We start from the raw sequence: 24,551 nt of genomic DNA, 5'->3' as shown, positions 1-24,551 counted from the left end.
GCTGCTGTGGGAAGATCTGCTACTCCCAGGGTCTCAGCTAGTATAAAAAGTGGCTGGACCCGGCTCCATGAGTTCTTTGTCCTGACTCTTCATTCTGGATCTGCACCCCTTCATACTGCCCTGCTCCTAGGACTTACATGCCCACTGAAATAGTCTTATCCTGGGACCTATCAGAGAACAATGTAATATACCTTTTAAACTATGGTGGTCTGAATGAGAATGTCTCCTACAGGCTCATCTATTTAACCACTTGGTGCCCAGTTGGTGGCGCCATTCGGGGAGGTTTAGGAAATAAGGCCTTATGAGAGAAAATATGCCACTGGAGATGGGCTTCAAGAGTTTAAAGACCTGCCATTTCCGGTTGTGCTTCCTGCTTCATGTTTGTGGTTCAGATACGAGTAGTCGGCTCTCTTCCTTTTGCCATGTCTGCTACTTGATGTCTCTGCCTTTAAACCGTAAGCCATGATGAAGTTTTCTGTAAGTTGCCTTGGTCATGGGGATTTACCAAAGCAACAAAAAAGAACCAATTCAAACTGAAAATGCCATATTTAATTATTGTCACCCTCAGTCCATCTTCGGTGCCTTCCAAGCCGAGGCTCTCAGTAAACTAAGAAACGAGCCTATTAGGGGAGCAGAAATCTAACCTCTTCTGTTTCCACTCTGTCTGCTTCTATTCACTATCCTACTGCTGCTCTGTCCCCACTGATGCCTGGAGGAACCAGGTAAAGAAGGGCGTGAGTTTGTACGTTCTCATCCCAGATTAAAGCGTAGAGAGACTAGAGGCTCTCCACTCATCACAGACGAAATCTGTGATATGTGGACTTCACAGCTAAGGACTTGCATATTGCACGGGATGGCTCAGCTCATCAACATCAGTTTTATCTATCATACTCTACAGGGCTGGTCCAATGTAAATATTTTTCTTTCTGAGTGGTCAGTTCTGGAAATATCTCCATAGGAAAATTGAAAGAAGACTTTAGATTCTACCTTCCCAACTGAAATTTCCTTCAACAAAAGATAGGATTCTATCATCCAGATTTAGGATCCTAAGGTCCCTCAACATGTTTTTCTAAATATGTGCCCCTCAAGGGTTATAGGAAGGTAGATGGACATGAGAAATTTCAGAGGCAAAATGACTTACTTTTTAGCAAAGCACCAAAAAGGTAATGAGAGATGGGGTGTTGGTGTAGGGTGGACGCTACTGGCTTCCTGGATAAATCTGAAAGCCCTACCACATTAGAAGTGTCACTGGTACAAAGGAGGGGCTCCAGGTGACAAGATAGCCAAACCTCTATCCATGTGTCTATTTGCCAGTATGTCAAGCCCTGAGACTGCAACACGAGAGTTTGCAGGACATGCAGACAGTTAGTTTATGTATGTTATGTTACAGTTTCTTCCTTGATTTGGGTAAAGACACAATAAATATGAACGTTCACAGAACTCAAGTAGACCTTGCCTAGAGGGCATGAGAAACACCTTCACAAACCCAGCTGGAGGGCAAAACTCTCCATGCAGCTCGAAGACAATAAGACTCAGTGAGCAAAATAACACAGCTCACTTTGAGCCAGCCATAGGTGGCACTTGCCTTTAACCCCAGCACTCTGGAGGCAGAGGCAGGAGCTCTGTGAGTTGAAGGCCAGCCTGGTCTACACAGTTCCAGGACAGCCAGGGCTACACAGAGAAACCCTGTTTCAAAAAAAAAACAAACAAAAAAACAAAAAACAAAAACAAAGACAGCCCCTTTTAGAGACGAAGAGTTGAACTCAAAGGTACACATAAAGCAATACTAGTCAACAGACTACTTCTGCTTCAGCTATATACTGTTGAGTACTCCCTAACCAGAGGAGAGGACACCTATTTTGGTAAATGAGAGGAAGAAGAAAACCAGGTGTAGCCAGAGCTCTAATCCACGAAGGGCTAGCCCAGACTCAGCGCTCAAATGCTCCCTACCTGAAGGATGTATCCTCGGACATAGTCCCGCAGGGTCCAGCCCAGGCCGTGCAGTATGTGTAGCACTTCCTCCTGCTTCAGGACACTGAAGAGCCGGTCCAGCAGGATCTTTAGCCGCACAGGCACCGCCTGTGTCCCGTAGAGCATGAGGCTGCTGATGTCAAACACCACATTGGACTGCACGATCTCCACTTGAGTGGGGTGGTACAGGTGCTGTGTGCTGAGCTTATCCAAGGCTATGGTCATCCCACCGATGTCCCAGGTATGCGGTGGGGATAAGGAGACAGAAAGGACACAAAATTAGAAACGTTATTGGACATTATCCGAGCTCCATTTTGCCAGATAGCTCATAACTATAGATATTTAAGCAAGAGCCCCTACTTCTTGTTTTGCCCCCCCTTTTGATTTGGTATTTATAAATGAAAGACAACATCAGACAAAACATTTAACGTATAGAAAGAAAGTCACTGAGGATTTTTTTAATGACTGTGGCTCTTTCAAAAAATATGACTAATTAATTCACTCATTAAACTCCAGCTCAAGTTATTGCAGTGCCTTCTATTCCCTACACAAAGACAGCAGTCCAAATTCATGCTGTAAAAACAGGCTCTACCACGATCACTCGTTCAGGTAAGAGTCACCTCCGACACCAGGTATGGTGGCACATACCTGTAATATCCGTACAGGTGGAGGAATGTGTCCTAGGGCCAGCAGGGACTACTTAGTGAGATCGTCCTTTAAAACAGAAAAGGAATCACTTCTGCTAACATTCCTTGTAATTCCTAAACGGTTTACAGGAGAGGAAGATGATTTTCTAAATCACAGAGTTAAAGGCCGAGCTCACACCCGGCAGGGTGAAGACCATGTAACTATCTCAGTGTTCAGGGGACTAATAAAGAGGAGTGAGCATTCAAGCCCAGCCTGGGCTACACAGAAAAGCCATCTCAACAAAAGCAACTACAACAAAGCCTAACTCAGAAAGAATAAGGAAGTGAATACCTGTGCCGAGGGCTAAGAAAACACAACTCAAGTTAGCTAAGGGAGATTTTTCTGAAACTTTAGTTCTCTAAATTTCTCTCCCGTCTGTCTACGGGACAGTCTTGTCTTCACTAGGGTGACACCTGGAAGTTACTTAGTTACTTTGTTAAAGGGTTCTTACAAGGTGTCAGATGAAAATAAAACAAGTAACTACAACTGGAAGTTCCTGTGATTTCAGCTAATGGAATTATCTTGTGGAGAAAGCTGAGGATGGCCATTCTCAGAGAAAATATTTGGAATTTCACAGTTCAGTAACTGTGTTTTCTCCTCAGCTCGATGAAATGGCATCTCTCCCCTAAAGTTAAAACACTTACAGTAAGATCCTGAGTTTTATTTCCAATCTATATCTGAGTTACTGGGAATCCTATTGCTGCGAACGTAAAATGTGTGGCCCCAGCTTCTCTGCTGTAAATGATGAAGGCAAAACCTGTCACAGCCACAGGGCTGAGAGATGCTTCAAGATTCAAGAGATGGCCTGTGAGAGGCACCCATTAACTCCTCAAGAGGACACAAAAGGCGTTGCAATTAACTGTCAGAATTATACACTAGAGAGCATATGCCCGAGAGAGTAAGAATGCTAACATTGTAAGCCAGTGAGACGGCCATCTAACCTCATAAGTCAGGCAAATAGATAGCAGACAGTGCTCTGCCTTAACTCACAGCTATACCTGAGAATACCCAGGATTCCTGAAAATTCTAGGCTACTGAATGGCCTGTGCCAAAAACTTCCCCTCACAGAAGTATTGCCTACAATCCAAATGCAAGATGAGCATCCCAATTTAAACATACCAGTACTTCTGCATAATAAAGGAGAGATTCAAAAGAGCATACACACAGAGAGCTTTTTTTTTCTTTTTTTTAAGTATTTCTAATGTATTTTTTAGGGCTCCTCCTCCACTCTCATTTCTTCCTGACTTGAAGCCACTAGAGAGTTCATGTACTCTTGATAAATTGCTTTCTTACATCCACAGTGTAAAGGCCCTTATCATTTACCCGCTGGCTTCATTCAACACATTTACTCCCAGGAATACTTTGTCAAAGAGTTCGGGTTTCCCCATACTTCATTTCTTGCAGCTGATTTGTCTGATCTCTCCTATTCTGGTGGTTAAGTCAACTTTGAATAAATAGCTTTAAAAATTAATTTAACGTTTGGGAAAGATAAGGGATTCACAAGCCTGCATACTGAAGTCTTTTCTCACTCCACAGGGCATTTAGGCTGCAAACAGCAAGGGAGGGATGTTGCTATCTTGCTCTTCTTCAAGTACAGCTTGCCTATGCAGCCTCCTGATGAGTGGCCGATCTGCTTGGAGCCTAGTGTTGAACTTGGGGAAATCTGCTCCTCTTCCACTTCCCTTTCTCCATCCCTCCTGAACTCCATCAAACAAACCTATGTTTGTGCTCGGACCACAACAAATGAGAAATTGAAAGGATCACAGAGAAAGGACATGACACCAAATCCTGAATTTTATGCATGGGTTTGGCATTTTGCAACTCTGCGAAGTGAATGCAGACTTACGTTTAGACATGTTCCGTCAACAAAAGGAAAGTGTTACCCCATCTTCCAAGTCATTAAGAGGCTAAAAGGTTGGTGGTTTCAAAAGATAAAGAGACAGAATGAGAAGGGAGAGGGGCACAGATTTTCACATAACTGTAAAAGCACAAGTAAAGAATATAAGACAAAAACACTTCCTCCTAAACACTGTTTGTAAGCAGACGACAATGAGATGTTTGGCTATTTCCTGATCTTTTTTTTTTTTTTTACATTTAATGTTTTTGTGGGTGTGCACATGTACCATGGTGCTCATGTAATGGTCAGAGAACTTGTGGGGGGTTTTCTTCTACCACATGGGCTCTGGAGATTGACCTTAGGTCATCATCAGGCTTGGGAGCAAGCACCTTTATCTACTGAGTCATCTCATCAGTTTATGATCATTCTTCATTAATGTGTCCTATATAAAGAAGTAAGAATAGTAGGATAAAGCAATATGGACAGCAGGGGTTGACAACAGATTCTATAAGGACCTGGTATTTAGTAACAATCTTGGAAGCTACAACTTTTCTTTCACAATTACTCACTTATGCATTAGAGCAGGGAAGGAGCTACACACCCATAAAGGTGAAGTGAATGTATGTGTGTGCATGTCCCAGTAAAACTTTATTTACACAGGTAGGTATAGGGCCAGCTTTAGACCCTAGTGCAGAAGATGTTTGGCTAGTCAGTCAATAGGAGTAATGGCGAAGCCCAACTCGTCCACAATGAAAAGGTTCTCAAGAATCCAGGAGGTGAACCACAGACGAGGGTGTGAAGAGTATAAGCATGGCTCACAGGTATCAGCCATAATTTCAGCCTGAACACAACATCAAAGATTACCTTTCTGTTAAGGTTCTACACTACACCAAAAAGCTTGCTTTATGGTTCCAGTTTCTCAGGAATCACCCAGGTGTTTGTTCAGTGTCTGTTTTGGGACAGTGATTAACTTTGTAGCCCTGGTTGCCTTTTAACTCTTGTGTAGACCAAGCTGGCCTCCAACTCTCAGATCTGCCTGATTCTGCCTCTTGAATTCTGGTATATAAGTCATATGCAACCACTCACAGTTGAGTCACCAAATTTTGACAACATGTGGAGGAATGAAAAGTAAGAAGTCAGTCTTTTGACATAACATGTGCAAACCCAGAGCTGGACTCTGCTGAGCTTCAATATCTCCCAAACTATGGAGGATTCAGGCCTAACTCCTGTATGGTTAGAAGAAGCATGAGTTAGGTCAATGAGGAAAAGCAAGTCTGTTCTATTCCCAGACCACAACAATGATGGAATGATGGACTGTAAGATCAAATTCAGGATCTTATTTACAACTAGTTGGAATTCTTTTTTTCTCTAAATTTGTAGTTAGCAAAAGAGCTAATAAACAGGAATCGTATGAATTGAATGAGTTGGGCTAAAAGATAATCTGAAAAAGACCACATATCAGTACTAATGATATTCTTGAGATTGTATCAGTTACGTGAGTCTAATATCAATCAATCAATCTCCCTCAATCTCAGTCCCTCCCACCCCCTCTCAAATTGAAACTAAAAATTAAAATACAGTCATAAATTCTATTTCCCATTCATATCAGGATTACTGGAAACACTACCATGGATTCAACTGCCTTTGGGGAACTTCTCTGGGTAGATACATGCAATTTCAAATTACTGCCTGGTTCAACTAAAGGGATGCTTCCCAGTCCAAATAAAATTCATAATTTCTGCAATGACCAGATTGAAGACTATTTTAAAGAAGTTCACCTTTTATAAAATGCACAGAGTAATGTCTTTGACAGCATTAGTGAAGAAAAATAATCATGGGATGGACAAATAAGGGAAATGGCCCTTTAAGCACTTACTACAAGTCCTCTATCATTCTAGGGTTTGTAATCATTTCATTTCATTTTAAAATCAGAAAATACATCATGTTACAATGATCACATATCCTAATATCTCAGGCTAAAGGGAGTTAGTTTACCAACCAAAAAAGGTAATTCAGTAACTTCACCCAGGAAAATTCTGTTTCTACATGTACAGATAAACAGGCAGTAAGAAGTGTGTAAGTCCTTATCATGTTGGACACCCCTAACTTCCAGCAATCTGGGCTTCCTGCCCATCACTCTGCTGAAGCAAGCATTTCAAAGGTCACCAACACCTGCCTTCCTGTGAAATCCAATAGATTTTTCATTCATTATTCTCCGTGATCTCTCCACAGCAGCTGACCTTATTGATCACGACTCCTCCTAAAATGCTGTCCTTCATTCATGCATACATTCACTAGCTCGTCAGCACTTATTAACAGACCACTGAGAAGGGGCCATATGTAGATGAAAAGTAATTTATGTTGTGGCCTCCACCTTCAAAAACAGACAGATGCAGGAGATGTAAATGCTGTAAGAGACTCTATAAAGGTTCTGTGGTACGGGGGAGAGAGCACAAGTCTGTTAGGAAGGTATGGTCTTCTAAGTGAATTAGGATACTAGTCAGGGAGCGATACAGGCAGATGGAATCAAGGCAGAGGTTCTCAATCATCGTGTGCACCAGAACCACCCAGAAGGCCTGTTAGATCACAGATAATGGGACCACTTCCCCCAGGCTTTCTGATTCAGTGTAACCAAGGCACTACATTTCTAGCAAGTTTTCACTTGATGCTGATGTTGCTGCCCTGGACTCTACCACAACAAAGGGGAACTGAGTAACCTTAGAGGCAAAGAGCAGGGAGAATTCTAGTAAGTCGGATGGGAGGACTCTAGGGAGCTTTAATTCTAACAAGCAAAAGTCTATGCAGAGCTTTCAATTTAATTTTTTGTTAATAGGACAAAGAAAGTGTTAAATGTTCAACAAGATGGCCATTTTTAATTTTACATATGAAAATCTGACAAATGTGCAGAAATTTAGTTAAAGAAGCAGTTTTTAGCTAACATGGGAGACATGAAACATGGCTTCTGGAAATAACAGTAGGTAAAGAAGCTGAATTAACCTCAGCCATGGTGCTGTAAGCACAGCCTGGGAGGGCAGAGGAGCAGGTTAAGTCTGGGAACTCATGCCAGGCGATTCTTACAAACGCCTCATCTACAGGGCACACTGGAAAGTGCTCAATAATAAAGATGGACTCCAAACTCCCTGAGCATTCAGACCACCCTCTTACTATTCTCAATACTTACTTATCCCTAGGAAGGGTCTTTAGGACATCAGAAAAGCGCCTTACACATATAAGTGACGCTTACCCTCTAAATTCAATTTAATTACTTTCCTGGACCTTTATCATTTACAACTGGAAAAATAATCTGTAGGTACAAACTCCACATAATTTCTTTCAGAAACTAGGTTTACTAAGGTAATGATCACCTATGCAATCAAACAACATAAAATATTTATTTCACAATCACTGGTTTCTATAGTTACACACACACATCACACATCACACATACAAACACACCCCAAACTGACTTCAATTATCATTATTCAGAACTTTCTTAAGAAGTTTAGAATGTTTTCTACTAGAGATCAGAGACTTACTGACAGACTGTAGTTGGTCTATCAGTAAAATGACATGAAAATAACTAGTAAACAAAATGTTAACTGTTATAAGGATGTATTTTCTTTTGTTATAAACACATGAACAGTTGTGAGCATCATATATCTAGAGAAGCTAATAAATGCTTATATATGTGACAGCTGTTTCAACAGTTATATCTCTAACAAAGGGAACAGCACAGAAATAGTAGTTGCCTTTCCTCTTATAGGCACTACTCATCCATGGATAATCCGTGAAGAAACAACCCACAGTCTTCTCTATTTCCCCAACAGGCAACCTACTCACTGCTTAATAAATCATGAACATTAATATTTGTATCATTTTGATTTTTATCTACAGTGATGAGTAAAATTTTAAAACATAAGTTTTTCCATTTATAGATCCATCTTCTTAATTTTACTGGAGACACATAATAAATAGGTTGAATGATAAAGGTCTTGCAATGAACCTTTATGGTAATACTGTCTGGAGAAAGGCTGCTGGAAACAAAGGTTAAGGTTTAGAAAGTGTAGCCCGAAAGCAATGATTTAGAGTATAAAAGGTAACTACTGTTATCCAGATTAAGGAGAGAGTCCCTAAACTCAGACACCAAGGGCTACAGCCCCCGCTACACCACCAGCTGCTTGACAACAGAGGCAAGTCACCTGGCATGTGAATATGTTAAGATAGCTCTTGGTCTCAAAATTCTTTCAGGTATGGCACTCCAGTGACTTGAAGAGTGCTACTTTAACTCCAAGGGAGTGGAAAGCGTAGAAACAAGATCAAGCCAAGAAGCAGGGTGGGATTATGCTTCTGGTGAAGATGAAGCAGGACTATAGATAACTGTGACCTTCTCATCTGCAGAGGAAATCTACTGAGCGACAAAGAAAGCATCGGGTTTCCAGAGAAGCAGCCTCTCACGCTTCCCTCATGTGTTAATCTGCCCTAGGAATCCAGCTACTCTCACACAATCCTGTAACTTCAACTCCATATTCTCAACTCTAAACACAAAACTGACCTGTATTGCTCAGAGAGGGAGGACTAAGAAACTTGGCCAAAATGCTTCAAATCCAACTTATTTTATTGTGCTATCTTCTCATAGGAACTCTCTTTGTAAAATGATGTAAATTTAAGAAAAGGGAAAACAATAAAACCATCTATCATCCCATTAAACGAGGCAAGGACTATACACATATTGATATGTCAATGAGTGACTTTATATAGCTGAGATGATACCTGCAGATACCAGATTCTGTTTTGTTGAATTGTTTTTCTCTCAATATTATCTAGTAAGAACATTCCAAACCAACTCTAATTAGATCTTGCTCTCTTACTAATCAGTCACTTATTAGTCCCATTGCAGTTTGTCATGGATCAACTCCTTCTTTCTAATCTAACTTCTACCACTTCAGAACAAGTGTTTAGGCTCTCATGGCCTCCTTACTGCAATGCTTCTTCACCAGGCTTGGATCTCTCTTGATTCTGTCTAGTACAAGTAAGACTAAGCCAGTTTCCTAAAATGCACTTGGCCTGTCTCTCAAAGGTTTCTATTATGCTCCCTAGTCTTTTCACACAGCTCACCCCTCCAATACACACTCTTGCACATGTACACACACACACAGACACACACACAGAGACACACACACACACACACACACACACACACGTGTACACCAAACATGGTCAAATGACCATGAGCAGGGTTGTTTTACTTCCCAGAATAGTAATTTTCCGACATGAACCCTCTATTCCAACCAAAGTGAGTTAGTTACCCACTGATTTCGTAGCACTCCAATACTTGGTCATTCAATGGGCATTTCCAGGCCCTGTGCTAAGTTTTAAGACAGAACAGAGATGATTCAGACCCACTTGTGGTTAAGAAAGGATGGCAAAAAGACTTCAAAAAATCCAAAAAGAAAAAAAAAACAGCTGGGCATGGTGGTACTCCTTTTATCCTAGCACTCAGGAGGCTGAGGCAGGGGAATCTCTGAGTTTGAAGCCAGCCTGGTCTACAGAGTGAGTTCCAGGAAAGTTAGGGCTACACAGAGAAATCTGTCTTGACCACCCCCTCCCCTCCCCAAAAAATCCCCAAATGCAAACAAAACAAACAAACAAACACATATTTATCATTCAAACATAATTTACAGGGGGAGTGTGGGGGGCCAAGCAGAACCACTTCAGCTAGGATACGACGAGAAAAAAAATCAAAGGAGAAGCTGCAGACAGAGCAAGGTTCGATCTGCACGGCTTCATTTTTCTGAATTTTAATGTCAAGGCAGCTCTGAGGTACCTTTCTTCTTTCCCGTGAACTCTTCTTTTTGAGCTTTTCTTGCAGTTCTGTTTTCTTTTTCCACAAAGGCGGGAGAAACCCTCACACCTAGCCAAATACCTCAACAGTGTCGGCACTTCTAGGTCAGCTGTGCATGTGGCTACATGCTGCACTGGCTGAGGTCACAGCAGCTTTGTCTAAAGTAGTGACAGCTAACGCATAGACCATTGCCGGTGTTTAGCACTCACATTGCCGAATGGATTGAACGGCTAAATCTAGGGAAGCCCCAGTTCCTTGCAAAGAACCGGTCAAGGCGGTGAGTCCACCTTCTCAGGGGCTCGTCCAGGCCCCTTTCTCAACCCTCTCCCTACTCTTCATGCCTCCACGGAACAATGAGGTTGCAGAATTACTGCAATTTAAAGGGCAAGGTGAAGGTGCTATCTTGACAGGAATTCTAAGATTTACTTATTCCCCTTCCTAAGGCTTCCAATGTTTTCTAGATAGGGAAGAAGCAAGATGGAAGTCTAGTTGTAAAAAACGACAACAAAGTGAACAGATTGGGTCATTATGTCTATCCATTATGAAAATCATCCACAGATGATCACTAGATTTGTCACCAATGTGCTAAGTATAAAGTCTCAACTGTGATCACTAGATTTGTCACCAATGTGCTAAGTATAGAGTCTCAACTGTGCAGAAGAAAGGAGATGCACGAAAGGGTCAGAGAGCTGGAAAAACGGCATCCACTAAGAGAAAAGTATTCTATTTTATAAAAGGCTGGACGGAAAAAAAAATCTAAAGGGAACAGAAAACTTACCCTATTTCTGTGTTGCAGGTGCTAGGGTGCTAGGGGTTGAACCCAGGGTATCATGTGTTTGGTAATCCTCTAATCATTGACTGATACCCATCCCCCACCACACCTCCTTGTACTCTTAACTTTCTTTTCATATGTAGAATTTCATCTGGAAAAAGCAGAACTACACAATAAAAATTCGAGTTAGGAACACACACACACACACACACACACACACACACACACACACACACACACATGCGCGTGCGTACACACATCTCTCAAACTATTAATCAAGTTGCTGAGGGATTATAACTTACCTAGATTTCCTTAAAGTGACATAAACAGAACCTCAAATTCGCAATTACAACAAAGCAAAAGTTGAGGCCTGCTTATAATTTCAATACTTTGAGAGGATCTACAGTCTTCCCAAGTGATAGCTAAGCAATAAAACTAAAAAAAAAAACAAAAAAAAAAAAACAAAAAAAACCCAAAACCATGATGAGACATGTATACATAGAAAAAGAACATTCAAATGAGGTGAAGAACAGAATCGTAACCAAGACAACAGGTAGAATTTTTGTGGCTCATTAACGAAATGGAAATTAAGTGAGTGTAAACTATGACATAGAATATGTAGTAAATATATAATAACATATACTTTTGACTATATTGCTAATCTAACCAAGTAATATCCATTATAAAATACATTTTCAAGTAAATACACAGAGATGAGTTGTCTATCTAAAGAAATAATAATAATAATAATAATAATAATAATAATAATAATAATAATAATTAGTGTATAACTATTTTCATTTCAATTTTCAATAACAGGAATCACTCCAGAACCTTCAAATAAATTAAAATAATGTAAACCTATAATTCTGAAGACTCCACTTTCAAAATTTCTGTGAAGGTCATAGAAATAACACATTCAGATCCTTTTTTTTTCTTAATGTATGAGTACAAAAGTGCTTTTCACTGATCTTAGAAAACTGGCTCTTAGAGGTAGTTCATAGCTCTTAGTTTTCCACAACTTCTTAAAAACATGATTTTCTTTAAAAGTCAAATTCAAGTGACTCTGGTGATCTGTACAGGAATACATTACTTACAGGCATATGTCCAGAGGCTTCCATTTAGTAGTTGTTCAGGCACAGTGGTGTGAAGCTTACAGCCATTATTTTTATTCATTGAAATAAGGAGTGAGAAAGTGGAATAATTATTAAAAGCCACCCACACTACAGTACAAAACAATTAGACATTAATATGAAAAGTATGTAAAAGAAAATTTGTTATTTCACTAACTTCAGTAATGCCTTGGATATTTGAGTGTTTTTAAAAGTCAGTTTTAAACAACTTTATAAGTTACATAAAACTCACTCTTTTAACATTGGGAGCATGCCAAGTGAGCTTTAAATTACGAAGCTGGCCAGAGAAATTCACCTCTCTTCTCAACCACCTTTAGGACTCTACACTACAGGAGTGTCCAGTAGTCAGCTTTTAGGACCAATAGACCCAGGCATTCTATGCTAATGTCTAATAGATTAACATTTAACACATGTCATTGAGTAAATTTTTATATAGAATTCTTTCCATGATTATTGTTAAAGTTCTAAAATCAAGGTTTTTAGTAACAGTATTTTGTTAATGCAGTTTCTGGGGTCAGAATTTAAGGTTTTGATTACTTATAAATAGAATATTTTTACTACTTCTACCTCAAATGTCTCAGCTGTAGCTTCTGAATTTATGGGGGTGAGTGGTTCTTCATTCCTGCTAATATGACCAATAATTTCCTCTTATGCCACATTTTATAATAAGCACACTATACCCAATATAACGATATGTCATTTCAATGGAGCTCGCCCATGAACTTCTACGGGTTTAATGGGATTTTGCGTATTTAGAATTTCATCATAAAAGGGCCCTTTGGAATCATTATAACATCAATCCTTTGCCATTATAAGACTCAGTTCTCTTACTAGAAAAGACCATCAGGGCTCAAGGCAAAGACTTAACCTTCTCATAGACTCTAAGCCTGATCCTAATAAAAGTTTCCCCACTAAGGGACAACATTAATAAAGAGCAATGATGGCATATTAAAAAACTTTTTAGTGAATCAGGAGATCATGGAGTCAGAAATGATTGTGATTAAGAGAAAATTCCTTATGACTTGAATAATATTTAGATCTGCAGATTTTATTCACTACTTTTGGGATGAAGAATTATGTAATTGGGAGCAAATTAGGTACACTTTACAATAACTTATGTTCTACTTAAGTCACAACTTTCTCTCTGTTCCTGTCAAAGTTGAATTAATTAGGTAAGTTAATGAGAGGAGAGAGGAGGCTTCCACATAGAAATTACTTTTGGGGGAGAGAAGAAAGAAAATGATAGGTAGTTGAAAAAGCCTATCCTGGCCTGGTAATGAAAACTTCAGCCCAGATGTACAGACGTTTTGATTCCTTTTTTAAACAGGTAGTGTTGGTAGCTTTTGATTCAAAAGACTACCAAGACTCCACAAACCTGGACTACATGCACCACCTATGGAAGACATGCGAATGAACCCTTTTAATGGATGAGGGATAGTCTATAAATACTCTCACACTCTCTTACAAATAAGACTCTACACTGTAGGGAGGAAGACGGGACAAAAGTGGATCTAGTAAGTCCCACCATCCACTGGGTTTAATCAGCTTCAGTTGGCATGCAGCTCTCAGAATGTGGGAACAGATAGACAGAAACACCCACAATTAGTCAGGGGGAGAATGTGAGCTGCACTTGAGACCATGCAGCTAATATTTCAAACTGATTGGCACTTCTCCCCTGTGGCCTTATGCATAATAAAGTCCTCAGAACTGATGTTGGAAGTCATTAATGTCTGACTGCAGCACCCATAAAAGCAGACTGTCAACATGTGGATGTTCAGAAGCTCGCCCTCCTGGCAGACAGGTGCAACGCTGCTTCTCCTTGTTCCCCTCATCCCTCTTCCCTCCATGGCCCAAGTCTAGGGGCACATATTTGCTTCTATGCAGCAACTTTCCAAGAAGGCGGTGAAGAGAACGGGGAATGGATCTATAGACTTGACAGCAGCTGTAGGAGGAGTCTGGGTAATTACATTTCCTTGCTGAAACCAGGTTTACAGGCTTATCACTACTGCTATGGCTCTATCCAAATGCTGAGATGCCAAGACTAGCCTAAAGTTGGCAACGTAACCCCTATTTCATTCAATTTTGTATCAATGAATTAAATGTATGTTGGCCACAAAAGATAACCCATTAAAATGTAACATGAAATTTTTAAATTTGCTTCTTGAGTGGTTGTGTATCTTTTTATTAAAAACAAAGAAATGAATTCTTATATAAACAAAACATCAGCTTTAGAGACTTACTTTTCTTTGAAGGAGCATAGATCTATAGAACATTTTCATGAAAGAAACACTTAAACGCAGCACATGCTTTAAACTTTATCAGATACATTAAGGAAACATTTCAAGATTGAGTGAAAGTACTGACATTATAAGCCAGTATCTGGTAGCAAATACCTAAAAGAAATTACTAGACTCTAACTTCTTCATCCTTTTAAACCTATGTGTCACCTTTGTGTCATCAGGTTTCTTTTTTCTTTCTCGCCCAGTAAGTCAGTCTGAAATCTCATTCTACATCCATAATCAATCTTTTAGTTTTCTTCTCCTACATGTAATCCCTTAAAACTCTTGGCTACCACAGGCACTTCTGACACTGATGTTTGTTTTCTTCTGGATTGCTGGATTTGCATAATGCATATATCAAGTGTCAAACTACTTTGCATTGATGACTGGTAGGATCAAAGAACTGATATAATGATTTACTCATAAAAAAAAGGTTGAGAAAGTCGTCTTAGGGCTTAGCAAAAAATCTAAACTAACCAAGTATTTAAATGCATGACACCAAAAAAAAAAAAAAAAAAGCCAACAGTCAGAACAATGTCTCTTGATGTTTCATTAACACAACCAATGTACGACTGACCAGACAGGAATGCCGCCTGCCTCCCTCCTCTGTTAGTGGGCTGCCTGTCACGTGTGAGTTATCAACAAAGCTAAAAGTCTTCCAGGGTTAAGCAATGGCAAAATAAAACTCCTTTCTACACACCATGGCTTCAGCTTTTAGAAAACAAGTTTTGGGGAATAAGGAAAAGAAAGAAACAGAAGAGATATCTGTTGCTGCTTTGAGTTCTGTTTACTAAACTGATCATGATAATGACTCTACTTTCTAATTAGAAAAGTTCTATGAATCAGTACCAACAGACACAATAAAAAAAATCAATGCAAATTGTGAAATGTATTATTTGTTATTTCCTTTAGATATGACTGTGTTTAAAAACCCAGTAATAGAAAACACTTGCCAAATTCATTTAGTCTCTGACTGAGGCACACATATGTGATCTTCTAATTTACAGCTTGCATGTACAGATGTTCACACTTAGTAAAAGGGCTTCTTAATAGCTTTTTTTTAATTAAAAGTGTGTTGATAATAGGTGTTTTAAACATATCCAAACAACACAGCTGAACTGACAAATGCCTGTCTTCATGCCCCACCATGTCTCATATTGTGGCAAGATTTTATGAGACAGGAAAGGTTCTAGGACTGAGTCGCATGTATATAGAATAAATGCTACCCCCAAAGCTTCCCTATCAAATCTTTCATTATTTCTTTCTCTATGATCTTTTTCCAAGTAGAAAACGTTAGATTGCTACCGAGTTTATGTAGCCGAAAGCAGAACCACACAGCCGCTGCTTACAGCCTGCATTTCCCCCCTCTGTAAAACTTTGAACCCCATCCAGCTTTGACACACTGCCTCTTCAGTTAATAACTATCAAGTTTCCCCTTGTCTCCTGTCTACTTTTCTGGGAGGCAATTGCGCACTCAGCACCCCGAGATAATAACACACATCTATAAGATAAAAGCAATGGCATTAATGTAATTGTCTGCCTCTCTCTCTTTAGCCTAATCTTTTTTTTCCTTCAGTTTTGACTGCCTGTATGACACCTGTTTTTGTCTCCTCTGATCCTACGACAGGTTTTCCGCTGACAAGGTTTTTGCCTGACAGAGATTCTGCAGACAAGAACATAATAAAATATGAAGAACTGCTTGTCAGAGTTGCTGCCAATGCTCACATGAAATAGAGAGAGAAAAAAAAGACCTTTTTTTCAGGGGCCCTGTGATGGTCGCGTTTGGCATGTCAGAAAAAGGATCTCCCTAGCCAAGCTCTCCAAGCCAAACAGGTGTTTTCTTTTATGTTAGAAGTTGATTTGTTTTTTAATTTTTACTGATAGTGGAAAGCATGATCAGCCAAGGGGGAAGCAGGAATTTCTTACTCTCACAGTATTGCAGGAAAAGGCATTTGAAAGAACTATCAGCTAAAACAAAGTTATTTGATGCTAGACTGTGTCTTCTAAAGAAAACAAAAATTCTAACATCTGTTAATGATCCAACAAAGTTAATGTCTTTAAACTGTATTTCCTAGGTAGTGGGGCTATCAAACCTTCCATAGACCTCTCCCTTTGTTGTCTAAAGATTTGGAGAAAAATTAAAGGAAAACAGAGTGCAGACTCCAGAGGAACTAAGCAATGGGAATTAAGACAAGGAATCAGCAGCCTTGCATACCACAGCAAGGGACTTCTGGGAAAGAAACAGGCAATTAGGGATCAGAGACTTACAGAACAAAATAAATTTCCATAAACCTTTGTCTTTCATAACCCAGAAGCATCACAAGAATGAAGTCTCCTTTCCAGGGCTCCCTGGCTCAGTGGGAGGATGGCATCACACAGAAACTAGCACCATCCTGTGAAAGGCACTCAGAGCACACACAAGAGCACTCACTCACTCTGTGAGTGCAGGGCAGAGAGTGGTAGGAGCAGGGAATTGCTCCTCATGCATGAACATGGCACCATGGGAAAGACTGCACATGTTCAATACTGTGGAGATGCTGAAGTGGGAAGCTCTGGGCAGAGTTCACAGTGACCAAGAGACTAGCACCTTAACTGAGGCTTCCATGCTTTCATGTCAGTTCTAACCACTCTGCTACCAATCCATTTAATCTAAGATTGAACTTTCTAAGTTTGTGTTATGCACAGCCAGCCTCCAACAGCATGGTGACAGGAACAGGGTTCAACAATTTGGGGGGGGGCAGGGTTTTATGTATCCTGGACTGGCCTTGAACTATGAATTAAAGGATGACCTTGAACAACTGATCCTCTCCCCTGAGTGCTAAAATTGCAGACATGCCCTGTTTTATACAGTGCTGGGGAATGAACCCAGGACTTTGTGCATGGCAAGTAAGCACAGTACCAACTGAACTACATCTCCAGGTCCTCAAGGAAGTTTTTAAAATTGTAAATTTTCTACTTTCACTGATGAAAGCAAAAAGTAAACAATGACAAAAACTTTAGAAAATTTTATTACATATATCAGAGATGGTAATATGTAGACAATATAAGAATACTTCTTACAGACAATTTTATAACCTATTTTTTTTTTTAAAGATAGTACCTCCAAAATCTGGTTTATACTTACACTTACTACATATCTCAGTTTGAACTTGCCACATTTCAAGGGCTCAAAACAAGAGTTCTTATTGGACAGCCAGGTCTAGCACTGATTTCACACTTGTTGGCCAAATGAATCTAAGGCCCAGGTAAACTGCCATTTCAATTGGATGGGTTTGTGACCCCATGCCTAGTGTCACCAACTCGCCATCAACAAGTTGAGAACCCCAGGAGGTCAATGTGGGACTTCCATTGCCACTGGAGAGCCACACAAAGGAGAATGCAATTATCTCTACTGGACCTCTTAATGACACTCCTCATCATCTACTTGGCTCTCAGAGTTACTCAGTTTCTAACACACAGCAATTTGTGCATATGCCCACAACAGATTGACTAAGGAAGATCTGAAGGGTGCAAACACTTAGCAAAAAATGGGATGCAGAAAAGGTATTTCAGGACTCTCAGCATACAGGTCAGAATTCTCTGTGAGATAGTATTCTTATCACAGTTCCATAAAGGAATGGGGGAGGCTGGAGGAAGCCATCCCTTATGAAACAACAGAGAGAAAGAATGGTGGGGAGCATCAAAACAGCTTGTGCATGAGTCCTTACAACCCAGGTGGAGATACTACTTTACCTGAATAGTGCATCCGCTAAAAGGAGAGGAGCGGAGGGTGTTTCATTTATCACCACTTCAATTTGTGTTCCGCTTAACCTGGTGAACTCTAGTTAATTAAGATGTTCCTATAAACAATTAAGCTTCCTGTAGGATCGTTAGCAAGATATAAAAATTTATGATGTAATAAAATGCAATAAAATGATAAAGTAGTGATGGATAAAATACCCACCAAAGTATTCACATGCAAAAGGATAGGTGTGAAAATAAGTAAAAGCAGCTTTTACACATTTTAACCTGTAACTACTCCAGTTTTTTGCTTTTGTTTTCCCAACAAGCACATATACACTACAATTCATTTTAACTGGTCCTGGGGTATGGCTGTCCCTACTTCTGTTCAGATAGAGCTCACATGACATGACAGGGCATGGAACATACACAGTTGCCGTAGAGTTGTTGGAGGAAATGACTGTCCCTAAAGAGCTCCAGGCATAACAGCCAAGGTAACTGGGACAGAACTCAACACTGAAGAAAACTCCTTCCACACTGCACTTCAAGAAACTCTTGCCTTTGTCTCTGCGATAGGATTTCATACATCCCAGGCTGGCCTCAAGCTTACCATGCAGCTGAGAATGATCATGAACTTCTGATTCTCCTGCCTCTACCTCCCAAGTGCTACAATTCTTAGATAGTCTCACAAATGTTAATGTTTAGAATTACTTTATTGACTTCATAGTAGGATTTGCAGCTACAATCCCTGTGCCAGAACTTTAGGGTAGCTCCCATCCCATTTCGTCTTCCTTCAAACCACTGTGATAGTTAGGCACATTCCTATGAGTATTTGAATCTGCACATAAAAGAACTGAAACACAGCAAAGACATTAGTCTGCCTGCAGCTATCTTTTAACTAGTCAACTTTGATATAATATATCTGTTGTTTTGATTTAGTAATTATAACAACTAACACTTTACCAGGCTTTTACTATGTACCAAATCATATGGATGACTTCATTTAATCTTAGAAGAACCCTGTGTTGGTGTTTTCATCATTTATATTTCACAGAAAAATGAGAAAATCTTAATTACATAACCTGGAAAAGGTTCTGACAGTCAGTGCTAGAGCAAGCTGGAAGCCCCTCATTCCATAACTGTCCCTTTAACTCATTTTTCAGCATTCTCCCTTTAGTTGATAGAGAGCTCTGTCATGGTCTGAGATTCTGTATACTTCAATTTCACCCCGGAAACCCCTGACCAGTAAAGCAGCACTGACGGCACCTCGGACACTAGATCTTGCAACACTCATGCTACATCGCATTGCAAAAACATCTGAGAAGCTAGCAGGCACGGGGCCCAGGACTTTGAAAAGGAGCCATTGTCTGAGCTATGCTAAAAGAAAATTTAAGGCGTTCAAGGCAACATCTGAAAGGTGGGCAGGCTGAGAAAGCAATGGGAACAAGCAGCCCAGGGACTCAATGGGAGACTAGTGAGTGCCATTAATCAAGCATAAGCCTTTGCATCAGGATGTCCTCCTCCCTGTGTGGCTTATCAGCTCCCATCAGGGAGGAGAGGAGGGAGGCAGAAGAGGGCACTCTGCCCTCAGGTCAAGCAACAGTCCCCTGTGCCAGGCAGGAAATGTCCTTGTTTTTATTCTCTCAAGTGAAGTAAGTGAAGAAATGTTCAAGGACTTTCCTTCATGGAGAGACCAGGACCCTCAACAGAGTGCAGGGGCGGCAACAGCTGGTTTCTCTAACAAAAGAATTCTGCAGGTTCTAGTACAGTATCTAGAAGAATTGGACCGAGTAGAAAGACAAATTCTGCTAAGCGGACACTGGGTTAGCTCCCCTTTCCAGGCTAGCACATCACAGAAAGAAGCCATCTTTAAGGGGGTGCACGCAGTGTCTCCATCCCTGTGCTTCTGATTGGAGCCCAACTTTCTGCCTTTGGTCAGACCAGCAGCATTACTGCACTACGCTAAGAAGCAAGCACCCAAATGAGTACCGAAGTACAGCTTACCAGATTCTAAAAACCTGCTAAAAATGTTCTTCCAAAGCAACACTTGTTGATAGACCATCTCTAGGCCAGTTAAAGTGAGGCCAGAGCTCTGCAATAGGTTAGTATGTGAAAACATTATCTTCCTTTAAGAAAGAAAAGGTCAGGGTGTTTTTCCCCCCAGTTTCTTATTTATCCCGATAATTCTATAAATTATTCTATAGACACTTCTACCAAGCCTCTTGGAATGAATAGAAGAGCATAGAAATGTCATGTTTTATTGCTTAGGATAGAGGACTTTCTAATGTGAAGGGAGAAAATTAGAGAGAGAAAACTGGATGGGGAAGGAATGCTTACTGCTACAAGGCAGGGAGACTGTCTCAGAGACACAAGATCCTGACTGAGGACAAACTTGTTTCATAGATGTTTAGACAATTCATAAGCTTAACATAGACTGGGACAAATAATGAAGACATGTGACCTCTCATATGATAAGAAACAAAGCACTGCCATGCTCAAGTCTTTATAAGGTACCACGTCTCTAATAAATTTGAGGAATTTGTAAACAGAATTCCAAGGGCTCATGATTCTAAATGTAGGACTAATATAACCAAGAGTTTTGATTATAAGATGCCCTGGATCCTGGGTTAGAATTTCATTTTACAAACTGGGTCTTATAATAGAAACTCAACATTTAGTAAATAAAAATACAGAATATCCAGCTACAGCTGTGTGATGTACTCATTAAAAAATCACTACAAGTTTATTGTACTTTCCATTTGAGGGAGGGTCTCTAGTCTGATAAGATACATTAAGTAAAAGTTGAGAATTCAAATTTAATGATATTGTGAAGAAAAATCATGCTTCATGTATTATATAAAGAAAGGGTTGAAACCGGGGCTGGAGAAATAGCTCAGCAGTTGATAATACATACTGCTCTTGCAGAGGACCTGAGTCTTGTTCTCAGCACCCAGACAGGAAGGCTCATAACTGCCTGTAACCCCAGCTTCAGACGATCCAAGGCTCTCTTTTGGCCTCTGCAGGCACCCGAACTTATATTCTCCCACCCCAAACGCAAGTGTGTGTATGTGTACATGCACACACATAATCTTTTAAAGTTAATTTTTAAAAGAAATGCTTAAAATAAATGAATTACATGAATTGTAAGTCTTACAGTATATTAAATCATAAAGTAAGATGGAACATGACTCTCAATTAACTTTATTTCCCTCAGCATTTCATGTATCACAGGACCAAAAGTCACATGGTAGAATACTTTATCTATATGTTTAATAAGCGGTCGGTGATAACTGGTCCAGATGATGCAAGCCTGCTCAGTTCACAGTAAAAAAGCTAAAGGTTTAGATAAAATATGGGCAGGAGGAAGCAGGTTTGAGGAAGCAATAATTAAAGTAACAATGTAGGATTCTATTTTCCCTAAATAACTGCAAGCGATCAAAGGAAATCACACTAATAGAACATAATAAAGAAGTGCTCCCAAGAATTCCAGGGCAACAACATTCTTACAGGGAGGCACCAGCCAAAAGAAATAACACTCATCTAAGGAAGATCACCTGGAAGTGAATGAAAAATTTTCGCCCTCACTCCGCTTAGTGGAAATGTATTTCCTTTTCTCAATGCTAAGTAGTCTACATGGAAAATAATTTGTACTCAGTATGCTGTTGTGAAATTCACTAAGTTGAGTATTATACTGTTTACATATCAATTCTGTTCTTTCCAAATGTCCTCTAACATATCTGTTACTCTCAGGAGCAGCAGAACTTATTTTAGAGAGGAGGAAAGGTAAAATGAAGACAATCTGAACAAATGAGCTTCAGCAGAAGTGAAAACTATTGCTAGTTTAGAAAGGGGAAAAAATAAATAAATTAGATTTCTAAAAATCGGCCTATATTTTTATCAGCTCTGAAACTAATGTATACACCATTGTATAAAAACAATTTCTCAATAGTCTTGGCTTGTAGTTAAATATTTCCTAAAAACCATTTAGAATTTTGCTTATTTTCAGTTTTGCTACTTTATTTATCCTCTGATTTTAAAGGTTTAGAAAGAATGTCTTCATCTGGAATGTGGACACTGAAATTAATTTACAAACAATAAATAATAAACAGCTCGGCCCCTTTCACAGAGGCAACAGCTCCTGTTGGCAACACGTCTCCTGACAGCCAGTTCAGAGAGGGAATGGAGAAGAGAGTCCTTTCCTTTCTCCCTTCCACCTTCACCCAAAACCAAGAAAATCCTAGTAATACTGGCTAATTCTGAAGATTATGCCAAATCTTTGACTGGAGACTCAAGTCTGCAGGTCTAGTGTTAGAAGGAAGAGTAAAAACATAAACTGAATTTCAACCGATAAAAATGTGTCACAAGCATCTGTGAATGCTCACGTCCTTATATTTTATTTGCATCCTTACACCAGCAGGGTTGGCCTTGTAGGAAAGTCCCACTTTCTAAACTCACTCAGATCGTTTTGGGCAAACAGAGGGAAGGTTCGTGGAGACAGTACAAGCTAAATGGGGAAAACGGGAGTAAAGAGAATTAGGTGGCAGGATGCTACAGTCCTTTATAAGGACTCTGAATAGGAACATGACAGAATTAGATGCCCTGAGCCCGTCAGCTAAGTTATTACATACATCAGGTGGGTATCCTATGCCAAGAAAACAAGTTTGTATTTTAAAAAGTTAAATTCAACAAACCTTGCTTTCGATTAGCAAAAGAGCTAACATTCGTTAAATGGGGAAAATAGGAAATCATTTATTAACTTTTACTCAGTAGGAAATCGTACTGGCATCCAATAACTGTTCTGAGTGCCCCCACCCAGACTCATTAGAGCTAAAGATTTCAAGGAAGTAATTCGTAAAGAGCAATGCTGCCCCCTAAGTTATTTCAACACCCAGATTTTGTAAGAGGCTGAATTAATCTCTCTTCAAATATTTAAAAACATTTCTCCAAGGTTTCTTGAAGGCACTTAATGTCTTCAATTCTAGCAAGCTTAAGAAGCAGTTAGTAAGGCTATGGAGTGTGCATATACATAAACATGCACATACATGTGTGAGTCTGCATATTTGCACATGAGAGCGTGTACATGTTATACAATGACACATGAAACCCAGCACTTTAGAACAAAATAACAAAAGAGATGTAAGAAGACACTTATTCAAAAGAGACCAAAATTTTTCTTTCTTTCTTTTTTTTTTTTTTTGAATAGAGATTGTGTGAGTTAGATACTTGGTTATCTGTAAGCAGCAAGCATTCCTGTTTGCTTGTGCATGCATGTGTGTGTGCATGTGTGTTTTAAATGCCACAGTAACAAGTAGAATGTAACCAATGCTACCACGAGACAGTACTGCATGCTAGCATAGTGTCTTTTCTATCCCACACATTTTTGGAGAGAAATCACACAGTATAAAGGCCAAGCTACTTCCTCCTTGTTCCACACAGAGGACGCTGTATGGGGAAGGCGGCCAGAAAGACTGCCATGTCTCACCTGAGCAGAAATAATTGGAGACATGATTTCAGGGTTTCTGTGCAGGGGGAGGGAATGAAGCAATTAGTGGAAATGCTAGGGGCAAAATGAGTGGGTGCTCTCATCCCACTGCCAACTCAGAGGCCGGGAGCCAACCTCACTGTCATACTTGCCCTAATGAAGGGGGAGGGGGGGCTCTGCGAACCCCCGTGTATGTATATATTTCAAGCTATGTACAGAAACGTCCATACTATGAGGTAGAAGAAAGGTCAAGATGATAATTGTGAGGTAACAAACTGGAATTCATTTTACTTAGATCTGAGAAACCCCAAAATGAATTATTTTAGCAAAAGCATTTGTAAGAATACAGTGGGGGAAAGCAGAGTTTACTGCAATAGAAACATCTTATTCAAGATGGTAAAAACTCAAACATCCTTCAGAAAGCCTCCCCAAAAAACCTCACTGGCCAGGACTAAACCATGTTTTTCAGGAAGGAATAAAAACAGCATTTGTGTTTTACTGCCCAACTAATGTAATACGCACATGGAAGTGGATCTATAAAACAGATTCAAGTGACACAGTCAACTGCTAGTCTCCCGAGACCCCCCCAGTAGATAGATGATGCTAATACAAGCAGGCTCAAGACGGAGAAGAAAAGCCCTTTGTTTAATTATTCACCCCTCTTTACTGCTCAACTTCTGTCCAATATGTATTTTTCACGTAGAATATTTATTAAAGCCTTCATTTTATCACTAGTTTTCCACTGTAAGATTACAAAGTATCATTTAACAGGAGAACTCAGGACTTTACAAATGCTTAAACACATACTCTACCACTGAGCTATACCTC

General features: G+C 39.8%; 1 protein-coding gene across 5 annotated transcripts in view; it reads right to left on the bottom strand.

Annotated features, from left to right (window-relative positions):
* Positions 1–24,551, bottom strand: part of Bnc2 (basonuclin 2) — a 407,225-nt gene that overhangs the window by 117,801 nt on the left and 264,873 nt on the right. For all 5 annotated transcript variants that reach the window (XM_052717937.1, XM_052717938.1, XM_052717942.1 and 2 more), the window contains one exon: positions 1,951–2,186. In XM_052717937.1, coding sequence (XP_052573897.1) covers positions 1,951–2,186 — 236 coding nt within the window. The remainder of the gene's footprint in view (positions 1–1,950; positions 2,187–24,551) is intronic.

This window comes from Peromyscus californicus, unplaced genomic scaffold, assembly GCF_007827085.1.
Source record: "Peromyscus californicus insignis strain IS unplaced genomic scaffold, ASM782708v3 Scaffold_5__1_contigs__length_169319896, whole genome shotgun sequence".
Taxonomy (NCBI): Eukaryota; Metazoa; Chordata; class Mammalia; order Rodentia; family Cricetidae; genus Peromyscus; species Peromyscus californicus.
Note: the sequence above shows the minus strand (reverse complement) of the source record. Positions and strands in the feature narration are given on the sequence as shown.